Here is a 27,979-nt window from a genome sequence, read left to right as displayed (position 1 = left end):
TAGATTCTAGTCGAGCCTTGCCAGAAAATTGTTGGTCCCTTTTACTAAGCGTTGGAAAGCATTGCTGAGTGGGATTCGAGAATCATAAAAGTTATAAAGGCGGCACGCGCGAATCAAAAGAAATAATTGACGATACAAATCATGAGCGCGCACCAATTGTTCTCTCCATGGCAACTAATTTTAATTTTTACCATTTATGAATCAACGTTGTTAAAGCAAAGAACACATGACTTCTTTACCTATAAAATGGATTTTTGTGTTTTAGTTTTTGTTTATTCTTTTTAATCCCTGAGAGCAATAAAAATTGTCGATAACTTGGAAACTGACCTTGGCGTGCTTACATGTGCAGCTGACGTGCTTCGAACCGAGCTTCGAAAAAGCCCTTGAATGGGTTCCAGAATCTTAACAAGTGCTCAGTACGAGCCGAAGAATTCCTGGTAATTCGTTACTAAAGAAACGCATTGGTGTTCGCTTCAGAAATTCCTGAGCATCCATTGTCTTTTTCATGACAAAAAATGTTTGATTGTTTTATGACTCCGTGGTGTCAAGTCTAATGAGACCGCCCAACTTAAAAAAAAAAAAAGAATTCTTTGCGTCACGGACAATTGGATTTTTGGTAATTACAAACTGATGCAACTGAACTTGGGGAGTGTTCATTTTGCGAGGCACGTTTTGAAAAAGCGCTCGAATCGTAATTTTGAATTGAAAAACGACGGCAGGTGTCAATGGATACCAATGTTTCTCGACGTGGAGAGAAAGTTACCAACAACTCACTGTTTTGCGCCTTCATGTTTTAGCTTTACAGCTGAGAATGACACATGATCGCTCAACTTAATACCTAAACACCTGCTGTAAGCTGTGGGATTTTTAGCTCTGCTTTCCGGACAATTAAATTGTCGGCAACCAGAAAGTAACATTGGCGTGTGTACGCGTGCCACTGACACGCTTCGAACAAGTGCTTGGGTGTGTTCCACAAGTTGGCACAGACACTACGTGCGAAGAGATTTTCAGGTAAGCCATGACTAAAGAGGTCTAATGGCGTTCATTTCAGAAATTTCAGAGCATCCATAATGTCCTTCATGCCATATATATTTTTTACTTCTATTGTTTTATACTTTCGTGGTGTTAACCCTATTGAATCTGAAATACATGACTTTTTAACTTAAAAAAGAATAATTTTTTGCGTCACAGACAATTGGATTGTCGGCAATCACAAACTGACCTTGGTGACTTAAAATACTTGGAAATCCGCTTTCAACTGTGGATTTGTTCTGCCTGTTATCACGACAATTGAACTGTCGGTAACTATAAAGCGCACCTTGGCGTGAGTACGTGAGCCACTAACACGCTTCGAACATGAGATTGATTGTGTTCCAGAATCTTTAAATCGGAGCACGTGCATGGCATACGTGCCAAAAGGTTCCAGGTAATTTATGACTAAAGAAAAATCCAACTGCATTCGTTCTAGAAATTCGTGAGGCAAATAACTTTATCAGTTTTACTATTTTGCGTCTCCTTCGGTGTCAACTCCAGTGAACCTGAAACTGACACATTACTGCTCGACTTCAGTCAAAAAATTAATTCTCTGCACAATTGGATTGTTGGCCGTCGAACTGACCTTGGCATGCGTAAGCGCGGCATATGCTTCTAAAAGTGTTTGAGCGGTTACTAGATTAGCTATGAGATGAAAGCCGACAGCAAGCTGCCAAAGAATACCAGTTTTTCTTGACGTGGAATCGAAAAGACAGGAAGACAAGCAAATTCCAATGCGCATGCGCAAGTGGCAGTGCCTCTCTAACAAAGGGCTAAACGCGCTCGAATCTCTTTACGGTGGCAAAATTACCTTAGTCAACTCTGTTGATAAAACCAGCCAAACATTCGTTTCCACTCCCCACCAACGCAGCACCACAGTTTCTTTAGAAAATAACACCCTTTTAACAACAGGAGCTTTACTACATTACAAGCAAACAAATTAATGCAAAAATTCATCCACTCCTTTGTAGTTCACTAATCGAGGCGGGGGAAGAACAACAACACCAAAAAAAAGAAATTACTTTTATACAAGATAAAATTCTAACTTAATCACAACACTAGCTGTTATAAGTAAGGTAACTCTAATATTAGGGATTTTGGAAGATACAAGAATTCGGGCCGTGTGTTAAGATCTTCAAACAACCTGTTGTTTGATAAGTCTGTTGCCAAGCTTAAAACAAATGGTGCTAGGGCATACTCGGTAATAGGTTCAAAACTATGGAATAAATTACCATTATACATATAAGGCAATCAACATCTGTAGCAGTATTTAAAACTAAGCTTAAGACTTAGCTGTTTAAGAATGCCTTTGATTTGTAATTTTTACAATTTTATTCTGTGTAGATTTTTACTTTATTATTGTAAAGTGCCATGGACAACTAGTGGATTATGGCGCTCAAGAAATGTATTGTGATTTAAAATGTGAAATATAATTAACTTACATTGTAAACACTAGTAAATTTAAGGAGAAAGAAAAAAACAAAACTTAGAGCTATTACATAACATTGATAATTGAGTGATCTAACCCCCTCGCAAGCTAGTTACAACTAATTCACTGTGTCGTCAGGCGCAGCTCTACTTAGAGCAAATATATTTATTCTTACACCCCTAACAACATCCAAATGCAAGTTTAAAAGGGAAGTATCACGCAAATCTGCTGTCATTTCAAAACCCAAAAATGTTTGTCTGTCAGCAGAAACAAAGAAATAATTGTCAAATTTGTTATAAATTATCTTGACCCCAGTGCAATAAAACCAGTGTCGATTAGTGCCTCTGGCCAGAGACAGAGTAGGCCGGTATGGATTGAAACTTGAAAAATGTTAGGCTATTATGTTTTTCAAGTTCTCGCATTTTTGTTTCCAAACTGCGCTAGAACAGATCACGAGTTGTTCCTTTCAAGAATTGAGTTGATTTCTTTCCTCTCGTCATTCTAGAATTATTTGGCAGCTAATTGAAGGTCTTATTTCATCATTTTTACCAAAGATATAAAAAACCCCATGATACTTCCCCTTTAAACTCTTTATACAATTTAACATTTATTTCGCAAATTAACAATAAAGATAACCACAGTACACCAAAAGCCAGCAGAACTGATAGCATTAAACTATGTTTAGGTGTTTCCTTCTTTAGCATTTTTTTCTGCCCAATTTAACCTTCATAGTTAACTGAAGAAACATTTTCTCATTGCTATGAAAACATGTAACGTTCAGTTTATTACGATGCACACTTAACCATACTTTAGTTTTAGTAATATTTATATTTATGTACGCGAAACAAATTGGAAACATTTGTGACTTGGGTTTCGTTTAATCAGTTGGCAGAAACCAAGTTTGCTATGATATCTAACTAAGATTAACCAAGTAAGAAGATCCCAATCCAGCTGTACAGTCTTGGCTGACCTCTCGCTCAGGTTTAACCAAATGAAAATTGGCAACAGAAAGCTGAACCATTGGCTTTGACATAGGATTCAAGTAAACTTTACCTTATGCTTTCATTTGTACTAAATCTGCAGCCGACAAGAATCCAAAAGCAGCTTTTATGAAGGAAACAATTTTAAACTGTGTTTAACTAAACAGCTTTTAAACATGTTTAAGCCTTGGTGTGAATGGGGCATTAGACATCACGCATACAGGCTTTTTTTTAAATACTGGCTTGATGACTGAATGCAAACGTGAAATCGAACGAACAACAGCTCAGAAATATAGTGCTCGAAGCGTTTATTTGAATTGTCATGGATTAGATTTCATTCAAAGGATTCAAAAGTCCAAGTGTTAGGCTTGATACCTTCCCTTCCCTTCCTCGAGGAAGGCGTGATACTCGGGCCACAGACTCGACTCAGAAGTTTATAGGTTTTCAATTACAATCTCACAATTTATAATTCAGGGTGTCTCCTTGTGCAGTAGTAAACAATAGTCTTCATTTGAATGGCCGTCAAACTTAAGAACTTCGTCCATGTACTTACAAGTAAGAAGCACCTTGTGTAGCAGAGTAAACAGCACCACAAGGAAAGTACTACAGAATAAAAGAAATTACTTTAGAATCACCTTGTTCAGCATAGTAAACAGCACCATAGGAAACGGAATTGCTCAGTAGCTTTCATTTGAATGGTCATACCTTTAGGATTGTACCCACAGACTCAAACGTTAGAACTACCGTGTACAGCATAATAAACAGCACCACGGGAAAGTACTACTCAGTAGCTTTCATTTGAATGGTCACACTTTGGGATTTCATCCACAGACTCAAACGTTAGAATCACCTTGTACAGCATAATAAACAGCACCACAGGAAAGTACTGCTCAGTAGCTTTCATTTGAATGGTCACACTTTAGGATGGCTACAGACAGACAGACAGACAGACAGTTAAGATTTGTTATTAACTGTAGCAAAATTAAAACTACCCTGTATAGTATAATAAACAGCACCACAGGAGAGTACTGCTCAGTAATTTTCATTTGAATGGTCAACTCACAGACTGAAAAAACCTAGAACCACGTTGTACAGCGAAAAAGAAGCACATTGCTCAGTAGCTTTCATTTTATTGGTCACACTTTGCCTAGATTTTCGTTCAGACTCAGAACTAACAACCGCCACATTCCACGACTATGTGTTGCTGAATTTTGTAGTCTCTTGGTACGTTCTTATTAAACAATGGTCTTTTCTATCGACATGTGTAGCGGGATATTTTAAGACGTTAGTCTTAAATCCGGATTTTCGTAAACAAAAACAACTTTTAATGGGTGCCACATTGGTGCGTTGTAATAGTTTGATGACAAAGAAAACAGAATATTCTATAACATGGAATAATCCGCTAAAATCTGCTTATACTAAAACCGATTAACCTTAAGGGTGACCAGTCAAAAAAAATTATTAATGCGTCAACGAAGTCATTTTGCACGGGTGAATCTAACTGAAACGGGTCATGGATATGCAGATTTTCCGCTTTGCTAAATAGATCGCGTTGACACTCAATTATTACTTCACTTAATCAAAATGAATTGCATTAAAACTATTTTACAAATCTCCATTTTATAAGCTTTTAGACAAGGATTAAGACAATAATTCTAATGTATAAAGTAGCTATTGTTTCATGCTCAATGTCGTGCATTTAAATAGGACTTGTTTTAATAATTGTTTCCTGTGTCGCATAATTAATGGTTTCGTTGAAAAGTTTTGAGTGGTAACGTTTTAGATTGCAAAATCAAAAGTAACTGAGATAAAAAGAAAGGATTAACTAAAATATAAGCACTGTATGAACCCTGCGTATTCTTATTTCGCTTTTATACCGTGAAAAAGGTATTTTAAAAAGTCTTGATTTAATTATTTCTTGTGATGCATTGTTGATGATTCCGTACGTGGTAATCTGTTGGAATGCAAACTTATCAAAGTAAAATCGAGACGAGAAATTGAAGGATTAACTTAGATTCCAGAGTCGTGCGTAAATGCTCTTGTTTTTTATTCGGTAAAAAAAAGAAGCATTAAAGAACGATTTAATAGTTTCCTTTGACGCAATTTCAATGGCGGCTTTGAAAAGATTTAAGTTGTACTGTCTTGGAATGCTTAACCAAAAGTACTGATTTGAGAAGAAACATCCAAGGATTAGACAAAATACCGGTCTCGTGTGTAATTTCCGTCGAATGAATGACTCATTAAAGAGTTTTTGTTTTAGTTGAAAACATGTGAAAAGGGAATGTTGTTTTTTTCTGACAAAATGACAAAAATGGACTGAAACCCCTTTTTAACCCTTTTTAAACTTCTTATAAGTTGCCTATATTAATAACAAAACACACATCATTGGCTTTATAAATTTCTTTCATGAAGCGAGTTAAACGTATCTTGAACAGAGTAACAGCTGTAACTCTTCTCTTATCCTTAAAGCAAAGTCCAAGTTGATCAGATAATAGCCGACGCGGAAATGAAAAGATGGTCCCAACTTTTGAGCCGGTAAATGGATGATAGCCCTTCGTGTCACCAGTTCGATTGTGAGCCGCTTCTGAGCAGTACTTTCCTGTAATGCTGTTGGTTAGCGCTTACCACGTTTTTAAGCGATCAGTAAACGATGGACTAAAAGTTTCACTTATTGCAACAAAAGCCGATGAGCAGTCCTCTCTAGTTTCTTGTATAGCTCTCTACCATGATAGTTCTAACTCCAAGTGTGACCATTCGACTTAAAGCTATTGAGGTTGCTTCTTGTAAAAGCATTCATCTGACACGAGATTTGTTTCAAGTTTAAACTTGTTCACGGCCGGTGCGGACAAGGTTAAAACAGGATAATCATGCTTTTAACCCTTATTATCGCATCGAACGATTCTCAGAAGACTACGTGTCCAAAACCGCACGAAAACAACATAAAAATATACCCAAACAAAGAAACTCAATAATCACAATGGAGAGAAAAATGGCAAGTATTTTGATGATCCCCTTGGCTTCCGTCAAAACTGGGATACGCCGAGAAAAAAAATCCAAACAAAAATCGCACGCTACAAAACAACAAACAAAGAGATTAGAAATGAAACAAACATATTAAAAACGAGATCATTACATTTTTTCAGGCGAGTGACATGATAAAAGCATTTAAGTCATGTCTCGATGTACCATACAGTATCGACCGAAGACAAGTTGTTTTATTCCATGACAGTTTGAAAAAGCTATTAACTCAGCTCGATGTTTTGCAATGATGGCGCTGACTAAAATAAGCGATTAAACAAATAAGGATCCATGGATTAAAACTTTTCAGACGCTTTGACAATATCTTAGCTCCTTGTTCTTTCTCCTTTTCACTAATCTGTTAAAAGCATTTAGCATGCAAAATGTTTAATTCCAATTCACTTCCACATTGAGACAGATGCTAGTCTGGGGAAGCAACTACGACCGCTTTCATGCAATTTTTCTATTCCCATTTTACAAGGCACTGGTGATTCTTCTTCACTGAAATGCTCGCCAGTTACTTTCACTCTCAATGTCGATAAATTGAGATAGATTGAACCACGCTTAGTCTAACACAACCGGAAAGAACGCCCGCGAAGTCTCTAATAGTCGGGAGAAAAACAGTATCTTTTTACACGCCTTGGAAATGGCTGGGAGGCAAGTATATTTTAAATTTTCATTCATGCGAAATACACGTATTATCTGTTTTCCTTAGTGGTTTTAAAGCTGCATAATAATTAATAGTTTATTTTTCCCCGTTGCTATACGATCACATTTCGCGCCGAGGCGCGTAGTATTCCTGTAAATTTCGAGTCCACGCGCCGTTTTAATAGAGTTGAGTTGTAATTCACTTTTGGGTCTCGAACTTTATTATTGCGAGGGAAACAAGTCCACGCAGCTTTAAAAAAATTGCGGGTATTTAAAATCTCTAATTAATATTTTAAACATCTTGCGTTGAATTCTAACGTGAAAGCGAAATTTAAAATTTTTATTTTTTTTTCTTAGTATTGGCCTTAATAAATAAGACGGATTAGAGCTTGACTCTGAAAATTTTATTTTAGCGGATTGAAAGTTGCCTACGTGAGCAGGGAGTTATCTGTGTTAGTTTAGCGCAATATTTTAATAGGCATCTGTCAATCAGTGGTTTAAACTGACGCGAATCAATAGTCATCAATGTATCGCGCGCGTTTCTATTTTGTTTTTCAGCAAATTTTCCAAAAGAGTTGGATTTATCTCCCGCGTATAAAATCACTATTCAAACCACGGTATTTTTACTGATTGGTTTTTCAAAGCTGGCACAAGACAATGACAGTGTCCGCATGGTTACACAAAGCATTGTCTCAGAGTGCTTTCTTTTCAGCTCGAGTACAAAACAAATTGAAATATCGTTGTTTTCTTTTCTCTTAATTTCAGGCAGGGTCGTTTTCCCAGCGGACTCGTTGAATGCTCCCATCTGTCAGAATTTGCGAGCAAGAACAGATCCGGAAATACTTGGTTATGATGATCTTGTAAATTCGCTGTAGTATTGTATCGTGTGCTCGCTCGAGTAGACCGCCATTATCATTCAAATTCATTGTGTAATTCTCTTTTCAAAGCAAAATATCCAAGTAATTCTTTCTCGGATAATTTTGGTGTAATATTCGTTGTTATGGGCTGTCCAAGTCCGCCTCCTTCACACGGCTTGTTGATTGTCTACACAATGGCTATTTAAAGACGAACAGGAAATGACAAAAACGTCATTGCTTATTGCTATCGAAAGACAACTTTGATGGAAATTTGACAGCTGTTCACCCAATCAGAGTGTTAATAGATTCATTACAGTAATTAAGCAGAACGCCTAAGTGATTTATGAATGCCCACAACCGAGCGACATTATGTCTCTATAGTGTATAAATAAAATCGTTTAATGATTGATTGCAACGGCAAAACTTTACTCTTGAGCTCGGAAGCGCTGTTTATGTGTTTGAACTGAATCGCGCCGGTGTCGCGAGCGAACCATCCTGACCTACCAGGTAACTCAACCGCCGTGTAATTTGACCACTTAATTTACTGGACACTCAAGAACCGCGCGCCGGTCAATATAAGAAACAAATAGCTCTCCGTAACCTGGCATTAGAAACACACAAACCCTCAAGAGCTGTTCAGTTTTTTGGTGCGATGATGACATCCGTTGAAAGCCCGGAAGGTCAGCTCCCTCCACGTGCCGGTCTCTCTCTCGGTTGCAGCAACTCTATGCTTCAGGGTCAAGATTTCGACTTTGGTAAGTTATAACTTTCCTGTTATTTTCCTGCGTCATGTCTGCTTGGCGTAGCTCCGCACATCCCGTTTCCTATGTGTTTTATTCTTCAACTGACGTAATGGAAATTGTAACGAAGCATGCGCTTCCTTGAGTTACATTAAAGAGGTCCGGCCGACAGCCAGACCTCAAGCATTCCTTGAGCACATGCATGTGGTTCAACATCTCAAGCCTAACACCGCGGCCTCTTTCTATCATCTTCCGTCAGATCGTCACGTTGACTCGCTAATGTCGTACACCCGGCCTTCGAATTTCTACGAGGACATACACGGTTCATCTACGATACCCAGCCAAACGGTTCACTCGGGCTATTCACAGATACACACCATGGCCTTTGGATTTTCGTCTTCTCTCCCGCACGGCCAGCTGAGATCAGACAACATAGATGTGGAGCTGGAAAATAAAGACCTTTGGGACAAGTTCCATGAGATAGGGACAGAAATGATCATTACGAAAACGGGGCGGTAAGAGAATAATAGCTCGTAAATGAATTTACAAATCTCGTACGGTGATGATATTTCCGATATGTAATGTGAAAAATCTCGCGGATTAAACGATGGAGGAAGAGCCGGATTTCTTAAAATCACCACGGTAATTATTTCTTTAACGCTTTTCACCTACCAGTTTCAAAACTTGGTCGAAGTAATGTGGATGCAGTGTTTGACCCTGTGGACAAAATTCTGAACTGTAACCATTCAACTCGGAAAGTTGTTGCGCAGCCCTTTCCTGTAACGCTGTTGAACGTTTCACAATTTACGGCTCCCTGGAGACATTTGACAAAATTTGGCGACTCTTCTTTGGTAGTCTATACAGTTATAGAGTTCACCTTCATATTCCTTCGAATTCCTTTCCTTAGCGTTCAGATCGGTAATGGGAGGTCGAGACAAACAAATAATTATACTTGTAAACTTTGACAGTGCTGTCGTAAAGTACATGTGTGATAAGAGTTCATGTTTCATCAGCCATCATTTAACCGCTCTCGATTTACGTAGCTGTCAAGCTCTCCAAAAGCGTTCTAACAAAGTGTTTATGTCCATACCAGTTGTATTAATGAGGCGCTTTCACTCAATTTTCTGGGACCCATTTTGAAGGTACTTCACAGTTTATGAAAATATTTGTTTCGATTTGCGCCATGGCTATAAATACAGAAACCCCACGGAACGGAACAGAATCAAATTCTATCATTCCACGGGAATGAGGTTGTAAAATAGTGGATAAGTGAGAGAGAACCGAACGACACAATCGTGGAAACTTTGCGTTTCACTTCTACGACTGATTTCCAAATCTGTCTTGGTCTAACCCACCCACGGCGATGCTAAATCATTTCGTGCGACTCGCCTAAATTTACCTGCACAAAATTGAAGAACCCTTGAAAACTAACAAAAACAAACCACCAACTTGGAACAGAAACCATTTACATTCTGCCTTTAAACGAACGCATTATCCATTCCAATTTTACTTCACTTTTACACAAGGATTCGTTTCTCAGCTACATTTTATTTCGTTTTCCCTCAACAGACGTATGTTTCCCGTGATTCGGGTGAACATAAGCGGCTTAAATCCCAAGGAGGAATATGTCTTAGTTTTGGACATCATACCCGCGGACGACAATAGATACAAGTTTCATAACTCCGAGTGGTCTGTGACAGGCAAGGCAGAGCCATTGATGCCTACAAGAATCTTTGTTCATCCAGATTCCCCGGGTACAGGATCGCAGTGGATGAGACAGGTTGTTTCATTTCAGAAGATGAAGCTGACTAACAATCACATGGATCAAATGGGACACGTAAGTTATCTTTTACATTTTATCTAATGAAAATATTTTTCTTTTTTGTTTACTCATCCTTCAAAAGTTCCTCGATCTTTCTCTCTGTGTTTTCACTATCATGAGATAGAGCCCAAATATTAGTCAAGAAAAGTCTTAAATTTGTTTTCTGCAAAATAATGACAAACAAACTGAGCCATTGGAATAATACCTCTGAAGAGGTTTCGTTTAAAGGGCGCCACCAATGGAACTCATCAACAAAGTAAAACGTTAGAACCACTTTATTCGACTCAAAATATGGCTATGGGAGTCTAACGCTCTTGGGGATCTTTAGTTTGATTTCTAACTCAAGGACAAAGGAATGATATCTCCCTGATATTTAGTCCTTCAACCTTTTGCTTTGGTTCTTAGTGTCAAAGAAGTGTTAACTCAAAAATGTGGTCTGTGAAAGCTCAAAGAATGAATCAAAGATAAAGTTTAGATTATTGAGACTTCAAAGAAGTGCATTGATTTTTTAAAAGGACAATAGCAAAGTTTTACTGCGCTTTCGTGACAAGTATAAATGTATGATTTTTTTCTCTGCCCCCAAATTTTCCTTGGTTTTCAAATTCGAAGTGTTAAAAGGGTTTCTTCAAAGTTCAAATTAAATTCAACTTACACTGTTGAGATTTCAAAGATAGGGCGAGATAAAGTTTTACATAGAACAATTGGAAGGTGCTTATGAGGACCGTTCGTTTGAATTGTCACAACATACAATTTTACCGACAAAGTTAAAACTTTAGAGTGGTGTTATATGGCTCCAGGCCTAGTTGTGTTATTGAAAGAGTCTTGCCAATCTCCAACTAGATTTCTAAGCTAAGAGTAAATTGGATAACATCCATGAAGTTTTTCTCTCCTCCCATCGTTTTCATTGAAAGCTCAAATTGAAGTTTTCGTTGCTAAGACTGCGTGCAAAGAACTTGGGCTTCGAGAGTTGTAAGAACGGACGAGATTTCAATCAGCACTCATATCAGTAGAAAGCTTTCAGTTGCATGATCACACCGTAAGGTTTCATCCACACACTTCAACGAAGGAGGACGAAGGAATCGGGTGTTGTGGCAAAAGATCTTCAAAAACCTCAGCTAGATTTCTAAGGCAAGGGTAAAAGGATAACCTGCAAGGTGCATGAATTTTTCTCTCCCTCAAATGTACCTTGGTTGTCAACCTCACTTGAAGTGTTAAAAGGGATTCTTAAAAGTTCAAACTAACTCCTTCCCACGGTTTCAAGATTTCAAAGAATTATAAAGGCGAGATTTTAATCAGGACAATAGAAAACAACTACTAAAAGTTTCATTTTGATGGTCATACTTCCACGAACTAAAAAGTTAGAACCACGTCGCTACATCGACTGAATGTTTTGCTGTAGGAGTTGGACATCTCTTTTTCTGTGTTAAGGTTAAAAGGATAATATTTATATTTTTTTCTCTCCAAAATTTGCCTTTGTCACTGTTTTAAAGGTATGAAAACTGAGGTTTCTCAGTAGCTTCACACAGTCTTGTCATTTCAAAGAGCGGACAAGATTTCAAACAGTATAATAGCTGTAATAAAAATGAACTACTAAAGAGGTTTTGTAGGAATGTCGGGTTACACTGACGAACCGCTTGGCACAACTCGAAGGCCCGGCGCGGGAGTGATATGGTCTTTGGGCATAACAATTTCTGCCGGAGTTTAAGAGATAGAAGTATTACATCCGTAAAATTGCTCTCTTCCCCAGATTTTCCCTGGTTCTCACCCAATGACTGATAACACGAAAATTGGTTCTTTGAAAGCTCAGTCTGAAATTTCCTTTGCAAGGAACAAGTGTAGTTTTACATCTTCTCGAGATTTCAAATTAAGGGCTGCCAAGAATTCAAACAAGATCACTGTGAATAATTTAGTACTGGCAAAGAGCTTTCGTTTCAATGGCCCTACTTCATCCAACAACTAAATAGTTGGAACTGGACCACATTGCATCACTGAGGCCACATTACATAACTAAAGCCTGTAAGAGCTAGTTTGAGGGGTTCATTCAATTCCACAAATTTTTGGTTCTTGAAGCGCAACGCTGAGGACAGCAACTTGAGATGAATCTTTTTTCTCGCCCAAATTTCCTTTGTTGCCAATCTTTGGAGGTGATAGCTCAAAAATGGGGTTTTGAACGCTCGGTAGCAATTTTCGTTGCTTCGAATAAGCCTCAATTTATAAGCGAATAATTTGCATAGATCGAAATAGCTGCTGTATATCCCAGCATTGTGGGATGGCATGGACAGATTTTAAAGGATCTTATCAGAATGTCGAATCAAAGGCGGTCTGGGAAGTTACAAAAAACATTTTCCTTTAAATTAATGACTCTAGACGTCTGAAATAAGGGAAACTATTAAAGTGTTAGATATTTATGAAATTAATTTGCTTCTTAAAAATACCAAAGTGTCAACGGATGGTTTCAAGAGCTGAAGTCAAAAGAAGAAAGACTTTTAAGCAACTAGGAGTATCTCCTCAAATTTACTTTGGCTCTAATGAGGGTCTTGAAAATAGGCTGGGGCATGCAAGTTTTCTAAATCCAGAGTGAAATCCAAGCTGCCCTTCAGAGACTCCAGGTTTCAGAGATAAGTCTTGGGAGCTCTTCAGCTCGAGTTAAAGTTATACTTGTGAGAATGGGTCTAGAGGCATAAGGGCAAGAAATGTTTACTAATAATTACCCTGCTTCATAAAGACGGACCACCATGCAAAGCATAACAAAAAACATCTCAGGATAGCACTCCCCAGTGGCTTTCAGTTGAAATGATTTTTATCCACTGACAAACTCAACAGTTAGGAATGCATACCACAAACCAAGGGCTGGGTTCGATTACCAAATAAAATGGTCCTGCGAAAGATATCTACAAAAATCGAGCCAAGCCAAGGCTTTTTTCACTCAATAGACTTGAACTGTAGTCTTGGAAGCTTTAGTTTGTAATCTCGACTAAGATATGTCCAAGTCTACAAACTGTAACTGCAGGCTGTGAACAAACTATCGATTTTTAGTCTCAAGACTATAGCCTCACACGCAGTCACGTTTTAAGAGGAATCGTTACACTACACCTCCGGCTAAAAGGATTACGTGGTAAGCTAGCAGAAAATTCAGTGCCCTTGAAATAACATTATTGGCGTATTTCTGTGTACTTAGTCACAGTTAAAGATATAGAACTCTCATACAAGGCCACTGTCACGTTTCTTGGTAACATTTTCCTGGCATATATAACTTGTTTCAAAGAATTATTTCAGTCGGCCCCTACAAATTTACGATTTTGTTTAAACTATAACGCTGTGAGATTTGATTCAAAGACTCAAAGAATAACCTTATACAGCGCAACAGCAAAACCACAAGAACTGAAGTACTTTTGAAAAGCATTCATTCGAATGGTGTTACTCAACGAAAAAATAGAACTCAGTAGAGATTACACGTGTCAAGGCTTTCAGGGTTCTGATAGTGGAAACGGTGGAAATAGTTTCAAGATTGACCCCTCTGTTATACGAACATTTTCTTCTTTTTAAGAATTACTACTGAACCGAACCTCGTTGAGAATGCTGTTTGTTCCTTCCATGCATGGTGATGTTTAGGAGGCTCTATATTTTCACTTGGACACTGCAGTTATTTTGAAGCAGAGTTGGGAGTCATTTAGTGTGTCTAAGTTTTTCAAAATCTGTGTAAGCTCAGTTTTAGTTTTCTTTACGGTCAACTTACAAAGCGATACGTTTTGGCGATTTTAAACTTTTGGGGTCAAGAAATTACTGAAGTGTCTCTTCTTATACATGGAACGATTCTTGAATTTCCACACGAAGGAATGAAGAGATTAGTTCAGAGAGAAAGTAACTAAAATAATGTTTTAGCAATGTTTTTGAGACACAAGAGTGAAACTGCTCATTCTGGCCCGCATCTGTAGCCAAAGACATTTTGGTGGCCTTTGATTCCAATAAAATTGTGAATTATTTTAAGACAGTTGGTGACATAGCCTCTTTAACTTCCAGGACTGAGGTAGTACTGAAACCACTACAGTTAATTCTGTTTTGATATGGTCGCTCCCCCTACAATCAGTCACCATAACGGGGACGTTCGCAAACACGATTTGGGTCATTTGATCTCTTGTTGTTCGTAATGGAGGAAGTCTGTAACAGCGGAAATATTTTCAGTACTTGTGCACCGGGACTTCAGCGTCTGTCTTGCCGACAAGGTGGGATTCGGTTTACTGTTCTTAGCGGTCATCAGCAATCGGAACTAACCATACTATACAAATTGATGTCAGAAGTGTAATCCGGCGATCGCCGTGTTGATCACCGAATCGCCGCATATCACGTTTCCCTATGATCGTTAACTAAAACTTCTACGACTGAACGATCGTTGGTGACCAAATCAGTGAAAACCTTATTTAATGGAAATGGACGTCTCAGTTTTCGAGACAACAAGAAGTTTGGCATAGCAGACGCTTCTTACTTCAGTCGTTCTTTTACCATTTTTTTTAAGGTGTGGCAAAAAAGATGAAATAGATAAAATACAGAGATTCGAATCGTTTTTTTAGTAAAAAATCCTGAAAAATCCAGTTTAGACTGAGGAGATCTAAGGAGAAATTGTACAAAGACAAATACACATGTTTTGCAATCATTTCTGCTCTTTACGTTTCCCCCTCGCTTTGATTTTTCTCTCGTGTTTGTTTCGCTCCCTTTAACAGGAACGCCTGAAAGAGGTTAGGAAAATTCGTTAAATTTCCACTCCCGATGGAATTAAATGTATTTAAAGACCACGGACGAAGGAAAACTTTGTTTACAATCAGACAAAGAATTATTGAATTATCATTTTGTGGGGTAAATTGGTGTAGCTTGTGGTCGTTTAGAATTTTACATTGAAGGAAAGTTGTAATTACGACGCCAAGGTGCTTGAAATCTATTTCACATGCTATTCTCAAATGAGCAAAAAAGGAGCCCTAGGAACCGAAATTAATTAACAGAATTACAAAGATTCACGAGAATTTGACAATTCATGACAAGGGTTTTCAAATTTCAGTCCATGTTTACTGAAAACGAAGGAGGCTCGATTTTTCTGCTCTAACTGAATGAGGCATTGGTTGGGACAACTCTATTGACGCGAAGGTCATTGAAAAGACAAGAATACGCACAAAAGACTTAATTGCTTTTGTGAAAAAACTAAAGGGCTTTATACAATATATTTCTTGTTTCAAACAACAGCTAGAAGCCTCTGTGAGTTAAATAAAGGGTTTATTAGTCCTGTCTTCTTTGTACGCGCCAAATGAAAAGTTGTCTGGTTAGCACAACATAGCCGGCAGAGAACATGGCGAGAACATAAAGCGAAAATGATTCCTTTAGTTCAGCGTTTCTTATCTCGAAACGATGTAAACAACTCGACAATAGACACAGCCGCTAGGATATTAACAAGTGATTTGGAGGCCGGTTTACTCCGCCCTCCTAAGTGATTGTGAAGGCTTTTATCTTCGAAGTAAAAATCAACACTTCGACAACACAATAGCTGGGAAATGGGCGAGGAGTGTGATTGGCGCGAGAGATAAGGCGATCAGCGGGTTTTAAAACGTTTAAAACAAATGATGAACATGGGATTATTGTGATAAATCGCAGCCAAACTGTCATGAACGCGTGTTATTTCATTTCCTAATAAATGGACAAATGAGTTTGACAGTAAAGGAAAAAATGGATGGACAGAATTAAAGAAAGATTTTCAGAAACAGAAAAACCAGCCCGACATTTGAATTTGCTGTGGGATTATTGTGATAAATCGCAGCAAAACTGTCATGAACGCGTGTTATTTCATTTCCTAATAAGTGGACAAATGAGTTTGACAGTTAAGGAAAAAAAAATGATGAGACAGAATTAGAGAATGATTTTCAGAGACAGAAAAAAACAGCCAGAAATTTGAATCGCTGTTATAAATGGAAATATGTCCAATTTTACAGACAGTTTGTCATGTGGTTGAAAAATAAAGCTGACTTTCTCTTGCTGCGAAAACGGAAAAGATTTGACTGTTTCTTCAAGAATATTGTCTGGGTTTGTTGGTAAAAGCAGAAATATTAATCACAGCTTCAGATGCTCTGTCTAACAATTTTAAACCTAGAAATGAGATGGTTGCAACCTTGGCGTCTAGATTCAAACTTGGCATGTCATACCATTCAAATAAAAGCTACCAAGCATTACTTCTCTGTTGTGCTGTTCATTATGCTGCACCAGGTGATTCTAACTTTTGAGTCTGTGGATGAAATCCCAAAGTGTGACCATTCAAAAAAAGCTCCTGAGAGGTACTTTCCTGTGGTGGCGTTTATTACTTTATACAAGGTGATTTTTACTCTTGTACAACGCAGTCAATGTTTCAGCAACTCAAACAAAACAAAAATAGACATGAAACATTGATAAATAAATTGAAATTTCGCAAACTGTAAACACCCATTGAACCATTTTTTTGACGAAAACTAATTGTCGCGTGTAAAGTTCATTCACTTTTTTCATCAAATTCAACAAAACAAAATTAACAAATGTTCTTTTAAGGAATTAACCTTCAAAGCAAATTTGTACTTCTTCGTCTCGTCATTATCACGTTGCTTATTCCAGCTGGTAAAATCTAATTCACTATAATAACTTTGAAAACTAGTAATGTACGCTTATCTTTTTTGTTATATTGATCTGTTACACACATGTGTTACTGTTTCAAAAGACTTTCTGCTAAGTCTGGCAAGAATCTGAATTTGGGTTAGCGGAGAGAACGGCATTGTCTTCTTTGCCTTTACATATCTCTAACTCGTGTATCTTCCAAATTCAAATGTCTTGTCATGTAGTGTGCTTTAACTTGTGATTCTGTGTTTGAAACGATAAAGTGCGACCATGCAAATAAAAACTAGTGAGCAATACTTTCCTATGTATAATCTGTATAATCTGGCTCTAACGTTTAAGTCTGTGGATTAAATCCTTAAGTGTGACCATTTAAATGAAAGCTACTGAGCAGTTCTTTCCTGTGATGCTGTTTATTATGTATGCTACACAGGGTAGTTTTAATTTTTTCTACAGCTAATGAAAAATCTTAACTGTGGGTCATTAAAATGGAAGTTCCCGACCGAGCAGGGTCTAGTTTTTATGCGTTTTAAGGTGGTCCTAACTTTTTGAGTCTAAGGCAGTAAATCGGCCACTGAAGGTTTGTGAATTCGTCAAAGAGAAGCTGTCACGCATTACTTTCCAGTGGTGCTGTTCGTTGTACTTTGCATGATCAGAGTTCTAACTTGTATACCCGTCTGTAGAAAATCAAAACTGTTGAGAAGCTATTTTCTTAACTGCCGTTGCAAAATTAATGCTGTGCATATTGGTTCGAACGCTGTTTAATAATGTGGAAGGTAGATCTACAGTAGCTTTTGGATTTGTTGAAAACACCCTAGTGCAACCATGGACAATTCAAAGGAAAGCTATTTGAGCCGAGTACGTACTTTCAAGTCGAGCTATTTGTTTTTAAGTTTCGGGGGCACAAAATTTGAGCTCTCTTTTCAATTGTATTCTTGACATGTCATCATGGAAAGTTAAGGTGTTAATTTTTCCCCCAATTTTCTCTTGCACTATAGGTCATCTTGAACTCAATGCACAAGTATCAACCGCGTGTTCACATCATCCCAGCAAAGGACTACAGCCCTTATGGTTTGAGAAAGGGATCCTTCTATACCTTTGTCTTTCCAGAAACACAGTTCATGGGAGTGACTGCTTATCAAAACCCAAGGGTGAGTATGACTTGCTAACGATTTGCAGCTGATTCAAGCCGTCAAAAAGTATCGATTTCAAATAGGAGAGTACAACTGAACCTATCTGGATCAGAAAAAAAAGTGGTCACTTACTTAAGATTCTCGATGCAGTGTGTAATAACTATTTCAAACAGAATAAACTATTTCATCCTTTTTTATTTAATCTTAACCTTGTTATCATGATATAGATTATACAAAATGGTTCTAAAATCAATTGAACCTGTGGATGAATCCTAAAGTAGGAAAGCTCTGGAGTAATACTTTATAATACGCTATTCAAGGTGGTTTTAAGGTTTGAGTCAGTTGAGTCTGTGGGTGAAATCCTAAACTATGACCATTCAAGGGAGCCGAGTACTTTTAATGCTGTACACTTTATTATCATATACAAGATAAAATGAACTTTTTAGTCTGGGGCGAAATCTAAAAGTGTGAAATTAAGCTACTGATTAGATCTTTCAAATGAAAGCTATAGATTAATATTTTCTTGAGGCACTGGCTGCAGATGTTATGCTATACAAGGTGGTTCTAAGTTTTGAGTCTTACGATGGAGGAGAAGACACATGGACGTTGAAATGAAAAACCACCATCCAGTGTTCCTTCTTTCTCGATATTTTTCGAAAGAAAATTTGATAGTTTTTTCCGTCTTGTTAAGATTTTGGACCTCTATGAAGTGAAATATTGAACTGGACGACATGTTCGTTTACTCGCATGGAGTATCTCCCTTATCTTAAAACTTATGGGAAAAGACAAATGGTCTTACTCCAGTCCTAATAAACATCGCATAGCCTTTAGTACACCCTGAAGTTGGCTTGAACAAGCATTCTACTTTAACTGAATAAAGGAGAATAATTGAAACAAGGCCGGTTACGATTTTTTTCGGAGAGACTTAAACACGCCAATTCACAAACAGTGGTCAACAGCAAATCTTGGTTGCTAGTATAAACAAATATATGCAATATACGAAATGCTCATAACGAAGATAAGGCTGATAGCGAAAACGGTAAAGCCGGAAGGGTATATCAGATTGTCCGGTTGATATCAGTGAAATTGTATAGATATTGACTACTGCTTTCGATTCTTGTGATAAGTGTTTCAGTATCCTATACTAGATGATTAACCTTGCAGTTTGCCGAAGTCCTAAAGATGACCATTCTTAGGAAGCTATTGTGCGATACTTTTATGTGTTTTTGTTAATAATGCTTTGCCGGCCGTAGAAGGAAAGTGAAGCAATTGTTCGAGAAGGGGGCATTCTTAGATAGTCATTAAGTGTAGCTAGGTTCTATAAAACGCAATTCAAGGGAAAAGTTTTTGTTCCAAACCACGGGTCGAGAGCTCAGTTTGTTGAGATAGCTGGTGTTCGAGAATCTGCGGAAGAAAACCCGTGAATTGGTGATACATTTTACACATACATATATTAAAAAGATTTAGTTATCAAACTGGATTTTGAGGTCTCGGAAATGCGGTAGGGATGCACGTGAGTACATGAAGCTTGCGGAGCGTTCATTACTAAGATTCGGCTTTTTTCGCCTCTATCAGATTAAGTTGTGACATGTTTTGGTGAACCGCTAATTTCATCGCATTAATAAGCTTCCGCGAAACATGTTTGTTGTTCCTGTGCATTTCCCGTGTACACGAGTTCATTCACGTACACTACCTTAACTTTTCCTCTCCAAGCTAAAATCAACAATCACCCCAACACGTTAAACTTGAAAAGTCCTAAATTTTAACTCACCAGTTTGAAAACTATTGAAAGCTAGCCAAGCAGCCCGATACGAAACTTTCATTTGAATGGTCGCACTTTCGGGTTTCAATGACCAGTATAACCGGCAAACCAGGTAACAAACCTGATAACAAACCGTACCACGCCGGAAAGGTACTGCTCAGTAGCTTTTATTTGAATGCTCACACTTTCGTTTTTTTCGCAGCCTCGAATGTTAGGAGAGCCCTTTACAGCATAATAAACAACACCACAGGAAAGTGCTGCTCGATTGCTTCATTTGAATGGTCAAATGTAGGGCTTCACGTAGCCTCAAAAGCAAAAACAAACTTGCACAATAGGAAAAACTAGTGCTTAATTTTCATTTGAATAGTCACACTTCGGGATTTAACAAACAGACTCAGTAGTTCCATAGGAAAAGTCTGTTCACTAGCTCAATCATGGGTCACACTTTAGGATTTCACCCCAGATTAAAAGGTTAATTCTATATTGTATATGATGATAAAATGTACCACATTAAAGTACTGAAATGTCAAAGTTTAGGATTTCATCCACAGACTCAAAACCGACTGAGCCACAAATTACCATGGTGAATGAGTTAAAAATGAAACCTAAGGTAAAAGATGTATTCAGTGGTAAAATAAGTCTTCAATACCCGACGTTCGCGTGCTCTTGCAACGGTCTCTAAAAAGGCTTATCTGTATTTAAAATTTTTACCCACAGAAAGGAAGTTTTGACGGTAAAGGAAGTTTTGGTTTTTACAAGGAGGTTTGCAGTAGAAGAAGTCTGCAAAGGGGATTTTCTGTCCTGCTAAAACGGAAAACCACAACTAAGGCAATTCGGAACTTTTCATGTCTAGCAAATTGCCGAAAGACGAGCCGTAACTAAACAGACTCGTTATTTATGGTTGGAAAAGTAAACGTTCTTGCACGGTTCCCAAAGGTTAAACAACCGTTACTTCCCAGAAACCATTTTGAATGCTGACAAGTGATTGCAAATATCATGAGATATCTTTTCTTGTTTCATGATGGCATATATTGATTGGTTTGACAATTGTTTTCAGAATAACGAGTTTGATATTGGGCAATTGTCCCAATGTCTAATTTTGGAGTTTCCGCTTATATTTCCTCCTCGTTTTCGGATATCTTTTTGAGCACGTAGCAAATTTGACCTCCGAGCGTAAGGTAAAATTTGTTGAAGTTTTGGCAAATGCCCAACATTAGTCTTAACTTTAATAAGGAAAAAGAAGCGGACTTCAATACAGGAAAAGAACTGCTTCGTAACTTTTATTTGAATTGTCAGACACTTAAATTATACCCACAGATAAATGTTAGAACCACCTTGTACCGGATCATAAAGAATAGTACCACAGGAAAGTACTACACAAAGCTTTCATTTGAATGCATAAGGATTTGAATGAATAAGGATTCATCCATGGGCTTAAAAGTATGCACCACCTTCTACAACATAATAAACAGCAACACATGAAAGAACTGCTCAATAACGTTGATTGAATGGTCACACTTGAGGATTTCGTTCACAGATTCAAAAGTTAGAACCATCTTGTATAGCATAATAAACAGCACCACAGGAAAGTTTTAATTGAGTGGCCACACCTTACTTATTTGGGTTTGAATAAAAAAAGGGCAAGGGTTTAAACAGCGAAGAAGAAACGATGAGTTTAATCAAAATTTAGTTAACGATTTTCCCCTTTTCTTTAACAGATAACTCAACTGAAGATTGAGAACAACCCGTTTGCAAAGGGATTTCGTGGAAGCTGCAATAATACCATGCACCACATTGCAATGAAAAGGTACGTGTACACTCGGTGGTGAGTTTACATAGTCTTGTAATTATCGATTTAACAGTCCACTCCGAAGTTGTATGTCACAAATTCATTGCTGAAAAATACTTTAAAGAACGTTAAACAGCAAAGTATAAGGTATCAATACTCATGAGTGAGCTTTCGATTTTAATGATGACATTTTTAAAAGGATTTTGTAGCCACAGAAGCTCACAGACACACGCGAGAATAATCGAATTCCGTTCAAGCCTGAATGTTTTTTTTTTTTTTCAGGCTTTCTTTTTTCGCAACTGCTTAGGTTGCGTACTAACTGCGAGAATCTTTCTTCTATTTGAAAAATCGCTTTGCAGCAAATAAAACAGTACCACAGGAAAGTTCTCCTCAATCAGATTGTTCTTTATACGGACGCACTTAAAACGTTTCATCCGAGGACTCAAACGTTTTTGGCATACAACAGATATCCTGCAGAAAAGTACTTCTTAAGAGCTTTCACTTCATAGTTTATCCATAGAACCTCACCCAGTAGCATAAACTGGCTTGAGGTTTTATCTCTGGGAGGCGTCGGAAAGAGTACAGCTAAACGCAAACCAGAAGCCGTTTGCCAAAGTGCTGAGGAGTCAGGAAGAAATTAAAAATGGTACGCTTGTTTTCCGGTTTATTGAAGTAAAGTGAAATAGTGCAGTCTAGATTTCAAGTCGCCTAAGGAACATCAAACCACGCCGCGGCGAGCCTGTGGTTTTCGTAATGATTGTCTGAATTTAAGTGGGTGCTGCTCTTCGAGTTGTTATCAGGTCATAACCCCTATCACTTCTAATAATTACTAAAAAAAAATTCTCAAATTTCATATTGTAAAGAAAGTAAAGTATTACGCAATAATTTTCATTGAATGACGCCGTGAGAAACCACCTTGGCCACAGCATAGCAACAGCACCACAGGAAAGAAATGAGTAATGGTCACACTTTAAGATTTGATCCACAAACTCAAAAGTAAGAATCATCTTTTGCAACATAGTAAACAGCACCACAGGAAAGTACTGCTCAGCAGCTTTCATTTGAATGGTCACATTTTAGGATTTTATCCACATACTCTTAAGAAAAAACCACCATGGCGGCATATTAAACAGCACCACGCGAAAGCACTGCTTTCATTTGAATGGTCACACTTTTAGGATCTAAAGTTAAAACCTCCTTCTACAGCATAATAAAGAGCACCACAGGAAAGTGCTTCTTTCATTTGAATGGTCACATTTTAGGATTTCATCCACAGAATCTAAAGTTAGAAGCTACTAAAAAAGCACTGAATGAACGATTTAGCAATTTAAGGTCATTTCACGGATTCAAAAGTTACTGAAGCACATTGTATATGAAAATAGACTTACCACAGGAAAGCACTTCGAATACAGTAAAAACCCACATACAATAACCCATAATTTTCGGAAACAGGCTGAAATGTTTCTTATGCAATGGATGTCTCTTGTTAAATCCGGCTGATCAGGTTCTTAAACAGGATCTCACTTACAGGGCAAAAACATATTCCTGTATATTTCCATAAATTTCTGTATATGGTGTATCCACTTAAAATAGTAAATTGTTGACCCTAAAAGGTATAAAATCTCACTAAAGTGTAAATAAATAAATATTTATAAATTAAATTCCAAATGTAATAAAATATCTGCACACGTGAATGTAATTTCATTTAATTTTCACTTTTCATGCTGTAGCATAAATGCAATGGAAAACCATAAAAGCTAAAAGCTCATTTCGGTCTGTACCAGTGTTTTCTGATCTGTTTTCGTATATAAAAACCTGTTTCATTTTTTCATTTTGAAGTGGTTCTTATGTGTATGGTGCTTATTTGGCCAAATTTCAGGCTCTTAATCCACAGTTTCTATCTGTGGGTTTTTACTGCAGCTAAATCTAACAGCTATTCCGCTTATTCTTATTCTGGAATACGGACAATCGAAAGCGACCTAAATTCCATTTTCACGTTTCCAAGACTTGCACTTTTCATTTTCCCAGTCGTTAAATGACTTCATTGCACGAAATTCTCGTGGCTGCATGACACTGAATGAAATCTATGGTCAGAAAACGAACATTTTAAATTATGAGCGATGCGTGTCACCTAACAATGGCCCTTGTTATTCGTTTCTCTCAGGAAGTCACCAGACGACTGCCACGACACAGACGGCCTGTCCCTCTCCCCTGCAGGATCCACATCAAGCGGCGATTCCTGTAAACGCAATTTCCAGGATTCACCACCTAAATTCCCGGATATCAACGAACCCTCCCCTCCCCCGATGATGGGACACACTGGTAAGCTATTACTCATACCATGTAATTTCGCCAAGTTTCTGCATACCCCATACAGATCCTGCCCATGTAAAATAGAATAGACAGGATATCTTGGTTTCACCTTCAAGCTCTAACCGCCTGGGCCCGGTTGTTAGAAAGCCGATTAACGCTAATCCATGATTAAAAGTTAACCGAGGTTTGTATCTAGCTCGTTAAAAATGTTTTTAAAGGCTGATTTTTGGCTAAAGGCAAAGAAAATTCTAAGTCAAAACTGAAGGGGAAAAATCTTTTGGAAAAAAAGCTTATTGGTTAGTAAAACTCGAATCAAATTTCACGTTAACCCAGGATTAGCTAAATTGGGCTTTGAACAACTGGGCCCTGAAGTCATGGACTGGTTAATGGTGACGCATTCGAAACAAAAACAAGCAACATCTGGTGTCATCATTGCGCGTTCAGGAGAAGCGGTCCTTGAGATCATCGGCTTCTTTGAGCTAAGGGGGCACAGCTCCACCTAGGTCTGTTTTATAGCTGGCCAGTTCTTCCACGGTCTTTAATCAGTAAGAGTTCTGACCATAGTTTGTGCTGATCACCTATGCCTCACTGGGGGCTCAAAGGACTAGAAGAGAGAGAGAGAGAGAGAGACCCTGGATTCATTAACAAGTGTTGAACGCTTCCTTTAGTTCCAGCCAAACCTAATCACTAAATAGCTTGTTTCTGCTCATATCTCGTGATCATTATCGAGAAAATCATTAACTTGTTTGAGTCACCTACTCACTACTTCTTTCGAGACCATTGTAGCGAATTGTGCACAAACCTTTAACCCTAAAATTAAAGAACAAATTCTCCTATTTTGTTCCCAATACTTTTCTTATAAAAAGTACTGAGAAGAAGTTATGAAAATAACAAGAAAATTCACCTTGGGTGATCACATCCTTAATTCTCATGACCTCAGGGGTTGAATAAGCATTGGTATTACAAGGAGAAATTTGATGCTGATCACTGTTACGGCTTCAAGGGTTAATGAAATGTTCCAATCCTAGAGATCGGACAAACTGGTGAGGGTTCCTTAACTGGCGCACATTAACGATACTTTATTGGCCTCATAATCATTCTCACATGGTAGAAACACATCCACGGGCAAACGCAATACTCCGCTTCTTCATAGACTATTCACCGAACCGTTCGTTTTTAATTACCATTACAGGAAGTGCGTTTGGCCATGTCATGTTCCCTCGCCGCCCTTCCGAAGCCTTCGACTCGTCATGTGCTTTTGCTTCGCTTCAGAGCAGCTGTCGACAGCAGTCATTCTGTTCGGAGAGGCCCGCGGTCACGACACCGCTGACTACGTCATCCAGTATAAATCTGTCTACGCACCCTTACATGCACAACCTACCGATGAACTCTTTAACACCACTGACCACAACGAGTGCGCTTTCTCATCCATGTCACGCCCCGCGTCCGCTTCCGCATCCGGGATACATGAGTCATCCCAACGAGCATACAATCCACCACACACCGAGTCATCTTTCTGCGCATGTGCACTCCACATTGAATGGCTTTTCTGACAGCTTAAGACAAGATTGCCGGCCTGATTATGCACTGGGAAGGAGCGATTATAGCAAACCTCTGACCATATCCACCACGTTTCACGCTGGTTTTCCAGGAAATCCTCCGCCATATCCTTATCATTAAGTAAAACTTGGACATCTGACCACCTGTGGTCTGTAATATACAATATCCTGCATTGTAGGGCGCCACAGATATGTGGTTGGTAATATTGTAATAACTTGTTATCGTTGTCGTTATGTCCACGTTATTTATTTTCGATTAAACAAGCCTCCCAATTTAGCACAATTATTTCGTAAAAAATAGAAACGCAAACGTTAGAGTACTATTATCTTCTTTACTCATTCAAGCATTGGTATATTGCGCAACCACGAAACGCTGTTTGCCATTTTTACGCCTCACCGTTAACTCTATTATCAGTCCGAAAACTTGAGTCGAAAAAAGGGAAAAATTCTCAAGCATTTCGTGTAAAATCAAAAACCAAATGGTTTTTTAGGAAAGGATGCTTAATAGCTTGCCTTGGATGACGACACTTGTAAGTTTTGTCCACAGACTCGAGAAATAGAACCACATTAATTGATTCTTCCGTGAATGAAAGTGTTAACACGCTTACGAGTTTTTGCTTTTCCTGCTATGTCCAGCTCTAACAGTTCTGTAGTCATGAAAAAAATTATGGGGAGGCGAACAATTTCCCTTCCCTTTTAAATGTGGCATAAAAGGTTCTCACGTGAGTCACACTGCCGGAAGTGAAATACGAAGTCAACCAAATCTTCCTACTTTTGAATATTAGTAAAGCTTTTCTAAAAAGTCACTACACTGCCTTCTTTGTAGCTTCATATTAAATAAGAAATGTCTTGAATTTCAATTTAATAAGTTCAAGGTTCACTGATTGACAGATACATGACCAGTATCATTCTGACTGCCTTTTACTTAAAGCAAGAATTGGTCTAGATCACACGTGTCACACAAGGGTTTGTGTCAGTGTAACACATTCTATCGTGACAGGAAATCTTGTGATACTTATTCAAAAATAAAAGACAATTTGCTTTATAACTGTATTTTTAGAACGGAACAAAGAGACCATTTTATTGATTACTTCATAGAATCAGTCGAACTGAAAAGATATGAATAAGTTTTAATGGGTTATGCTGAGCAATGAGTGGCCTTGTCTTTGTTGCGTGACCTAAGTCCCATTACCTGTTTCTTATCTGACAAATTAGATAAACCTTACATTTCATGGTTAAAATCGTGATTTTTCCAGTTTCTGTTGGGCATGCATTTTCTCCTTACTGTCCATCTTGTTTTCTTTCATTCAACGTAGGAGAATTGAGTTTTTAGTCCAAATAGTTATCTTGAAATAATCATACAAATAATTTGTAAAGTAAAGTATTAAATTAGTTGGAAAATAAATTTTGCTGGGGATAATGGGGCAATGAGAATCTTAATCTTTCAAAAATTTATTTCTTACTTGATTTTCGCTATTGGATAACGTAGGGTAGTTAGTTCAAGTTACACACGCAGAACTAAGGTTTAGAGAATCATACAAGGTTGCAGATCAAATTCTCAAACTCATTAGTGACGCATGAAGAGAAAACAAAGGAACTCAGTACCAAGAAAGTTTGGAAATGTGATGTTAATTATCTTAAAATTTGGTGCACTTTTGCTTTGAATTTCTTCAAGAATTATTAATAGTTTGAGAAGCTACATCAAACACGCGAAAGATTGTGTCATCTGATTTTCAAACACCTCGAAATTGGTTGAAAAAAAAAAAAAAAAAAAAAACAAAACAAAACAAACACTCGGCTGTGCCTCGTTTTTACGAACACTTCTCGGTGTTCCGTCGGAAATCCTATGAAACACTCTCCCGCGTGTATCATATATTACGTCAAATTCAATTTGAGTTGCATTGCTGTTTGGTTATTATTAAGTACGTTGCTTTTTCAGGTTGAAATGAACTGTAGCTGAGATTCAAGCACAATTTATTGGTTATTGTATTTATTTAGAGCCCTTGCCTGCACCGTTTATATAATTTTTCCAGGCGAGGGTTCAAGTCGATATGTTGAATGAATCCAGTAAATGCGTTTCAGTTACTTCGAGAGAACGATTTATGTGAAGATATTTATTAACTGTAGAGAGAATATAATATATTAGCTTGCTTTTTTTGTCGATTAAAATTAAACTGCTGTACAGTATTGAAATTTTGAATCAGCACACTAAATGGGATTTAAAGCGGAAAGGAGCTTGTGTTCTTGTACAGTTTAAATAAAATAGAGGTTGAAGTGGA

General features: G+C 37.8%; 1 protein-coding gene and 1 long non-coding RNA gene across 3 annotated transcripts in view; one reads left to right on the top strand and one right to left on the bottom strand.

The window, feature by feature from the left end:
• The window catches only part of LOC146482704 (uncharacterized), a 120,213-nt gene extending 97,122 nt beyond the window's left edge, over positions 1–23,091 (bottom strand). The window contains exons 1-2 of the long non-coding RNA XR_014864050.1: positions 22,815–23,091; positions 4,147–4,358 (exon numbers count right to left, since the gene is read on the bottom strand). This is a non-coding gene — a long non-coding RNA (uncharacterized LOC146482704). The remainder of the gene's footprint in view (positions 1–4,146; positions 4,359–22,814) is intronic.
• Positions 492–27,979, top strand: LOC146482703 (uncharacterized). Of its 2 annotated transcripts, XM_085106771.1 has the most exons (9): positions 492–1,011; positions 6,941–7,120; positions 7,877–8,719; positions 8,964–9,219; positions 10,274–10,541; positions 18,143–18,295; positions 21,758–21,846; positions 23,993–24,150; positions 25,334–27,979. In XM_085106771.1, the coding sequence occupies exons 3-9, from the start codon at positions 8,617–8,619 to the stop codon at positions 25,819–25,821; spliced, it is 1,515 nt and encodes a 504-aa protein (XP_084962897.1). In that variant the 5' UTR covers positions 492–1,011; positions 6,941–7,120; positions 7,877–8,616; the 3' UTR covers positions 25,822–27,979. The 2 variants fall into 2 exon arrangements, with proteins under 2 accessions (XP_084962897.1, XP_084962896.1); XM_085106770.1 differs by lacking the exon at positions 6,941–7,120 and having other exon boundaries at positions 7,873–8,719.

This window comes from Pavona decussata, unplaced genomic scaffold (assembly GCF_977016875.1).
Source record: "Pavona decussata unplaced genomic scaffold, jaPavDecu1.1 SCAFFOLD_44, whole genome shotgun sequence".
NCBI lineage: Eukaryota > Metazoa > Cnidaria > Anthozoa > Scleractinia > Agariciidae > Pavona > Pavona decussata.
This window is presented reverse-complemented; position numbering and strand designations above follow the sequence as displayed.

Excerpts from the sequence above, each read along its gene's own strand:
- LOC146482703 (XM_085106770.1), top strand. The coding sequence starts at position 8,617 with ATGATGACATCCGTTGAAAGCCCGGAAGGTCAGCTCCCTCCACGTGCC. Across the intron at positions 10,542-18,142 it reads ACATGGATCAAATGGGACAC|GTCATCTTGAACTCAATGCA; the intron begins GTAAGTTATCTT and ends CTTGCACTATAG. Across the intron at positions 21,847-23,992 it reads CACCACATTGCAATGAAAAG|GAAGTCACCAGACGACTGCC; the intron begins GTACGTGTACAC and ends CGTTTCTCTCAG.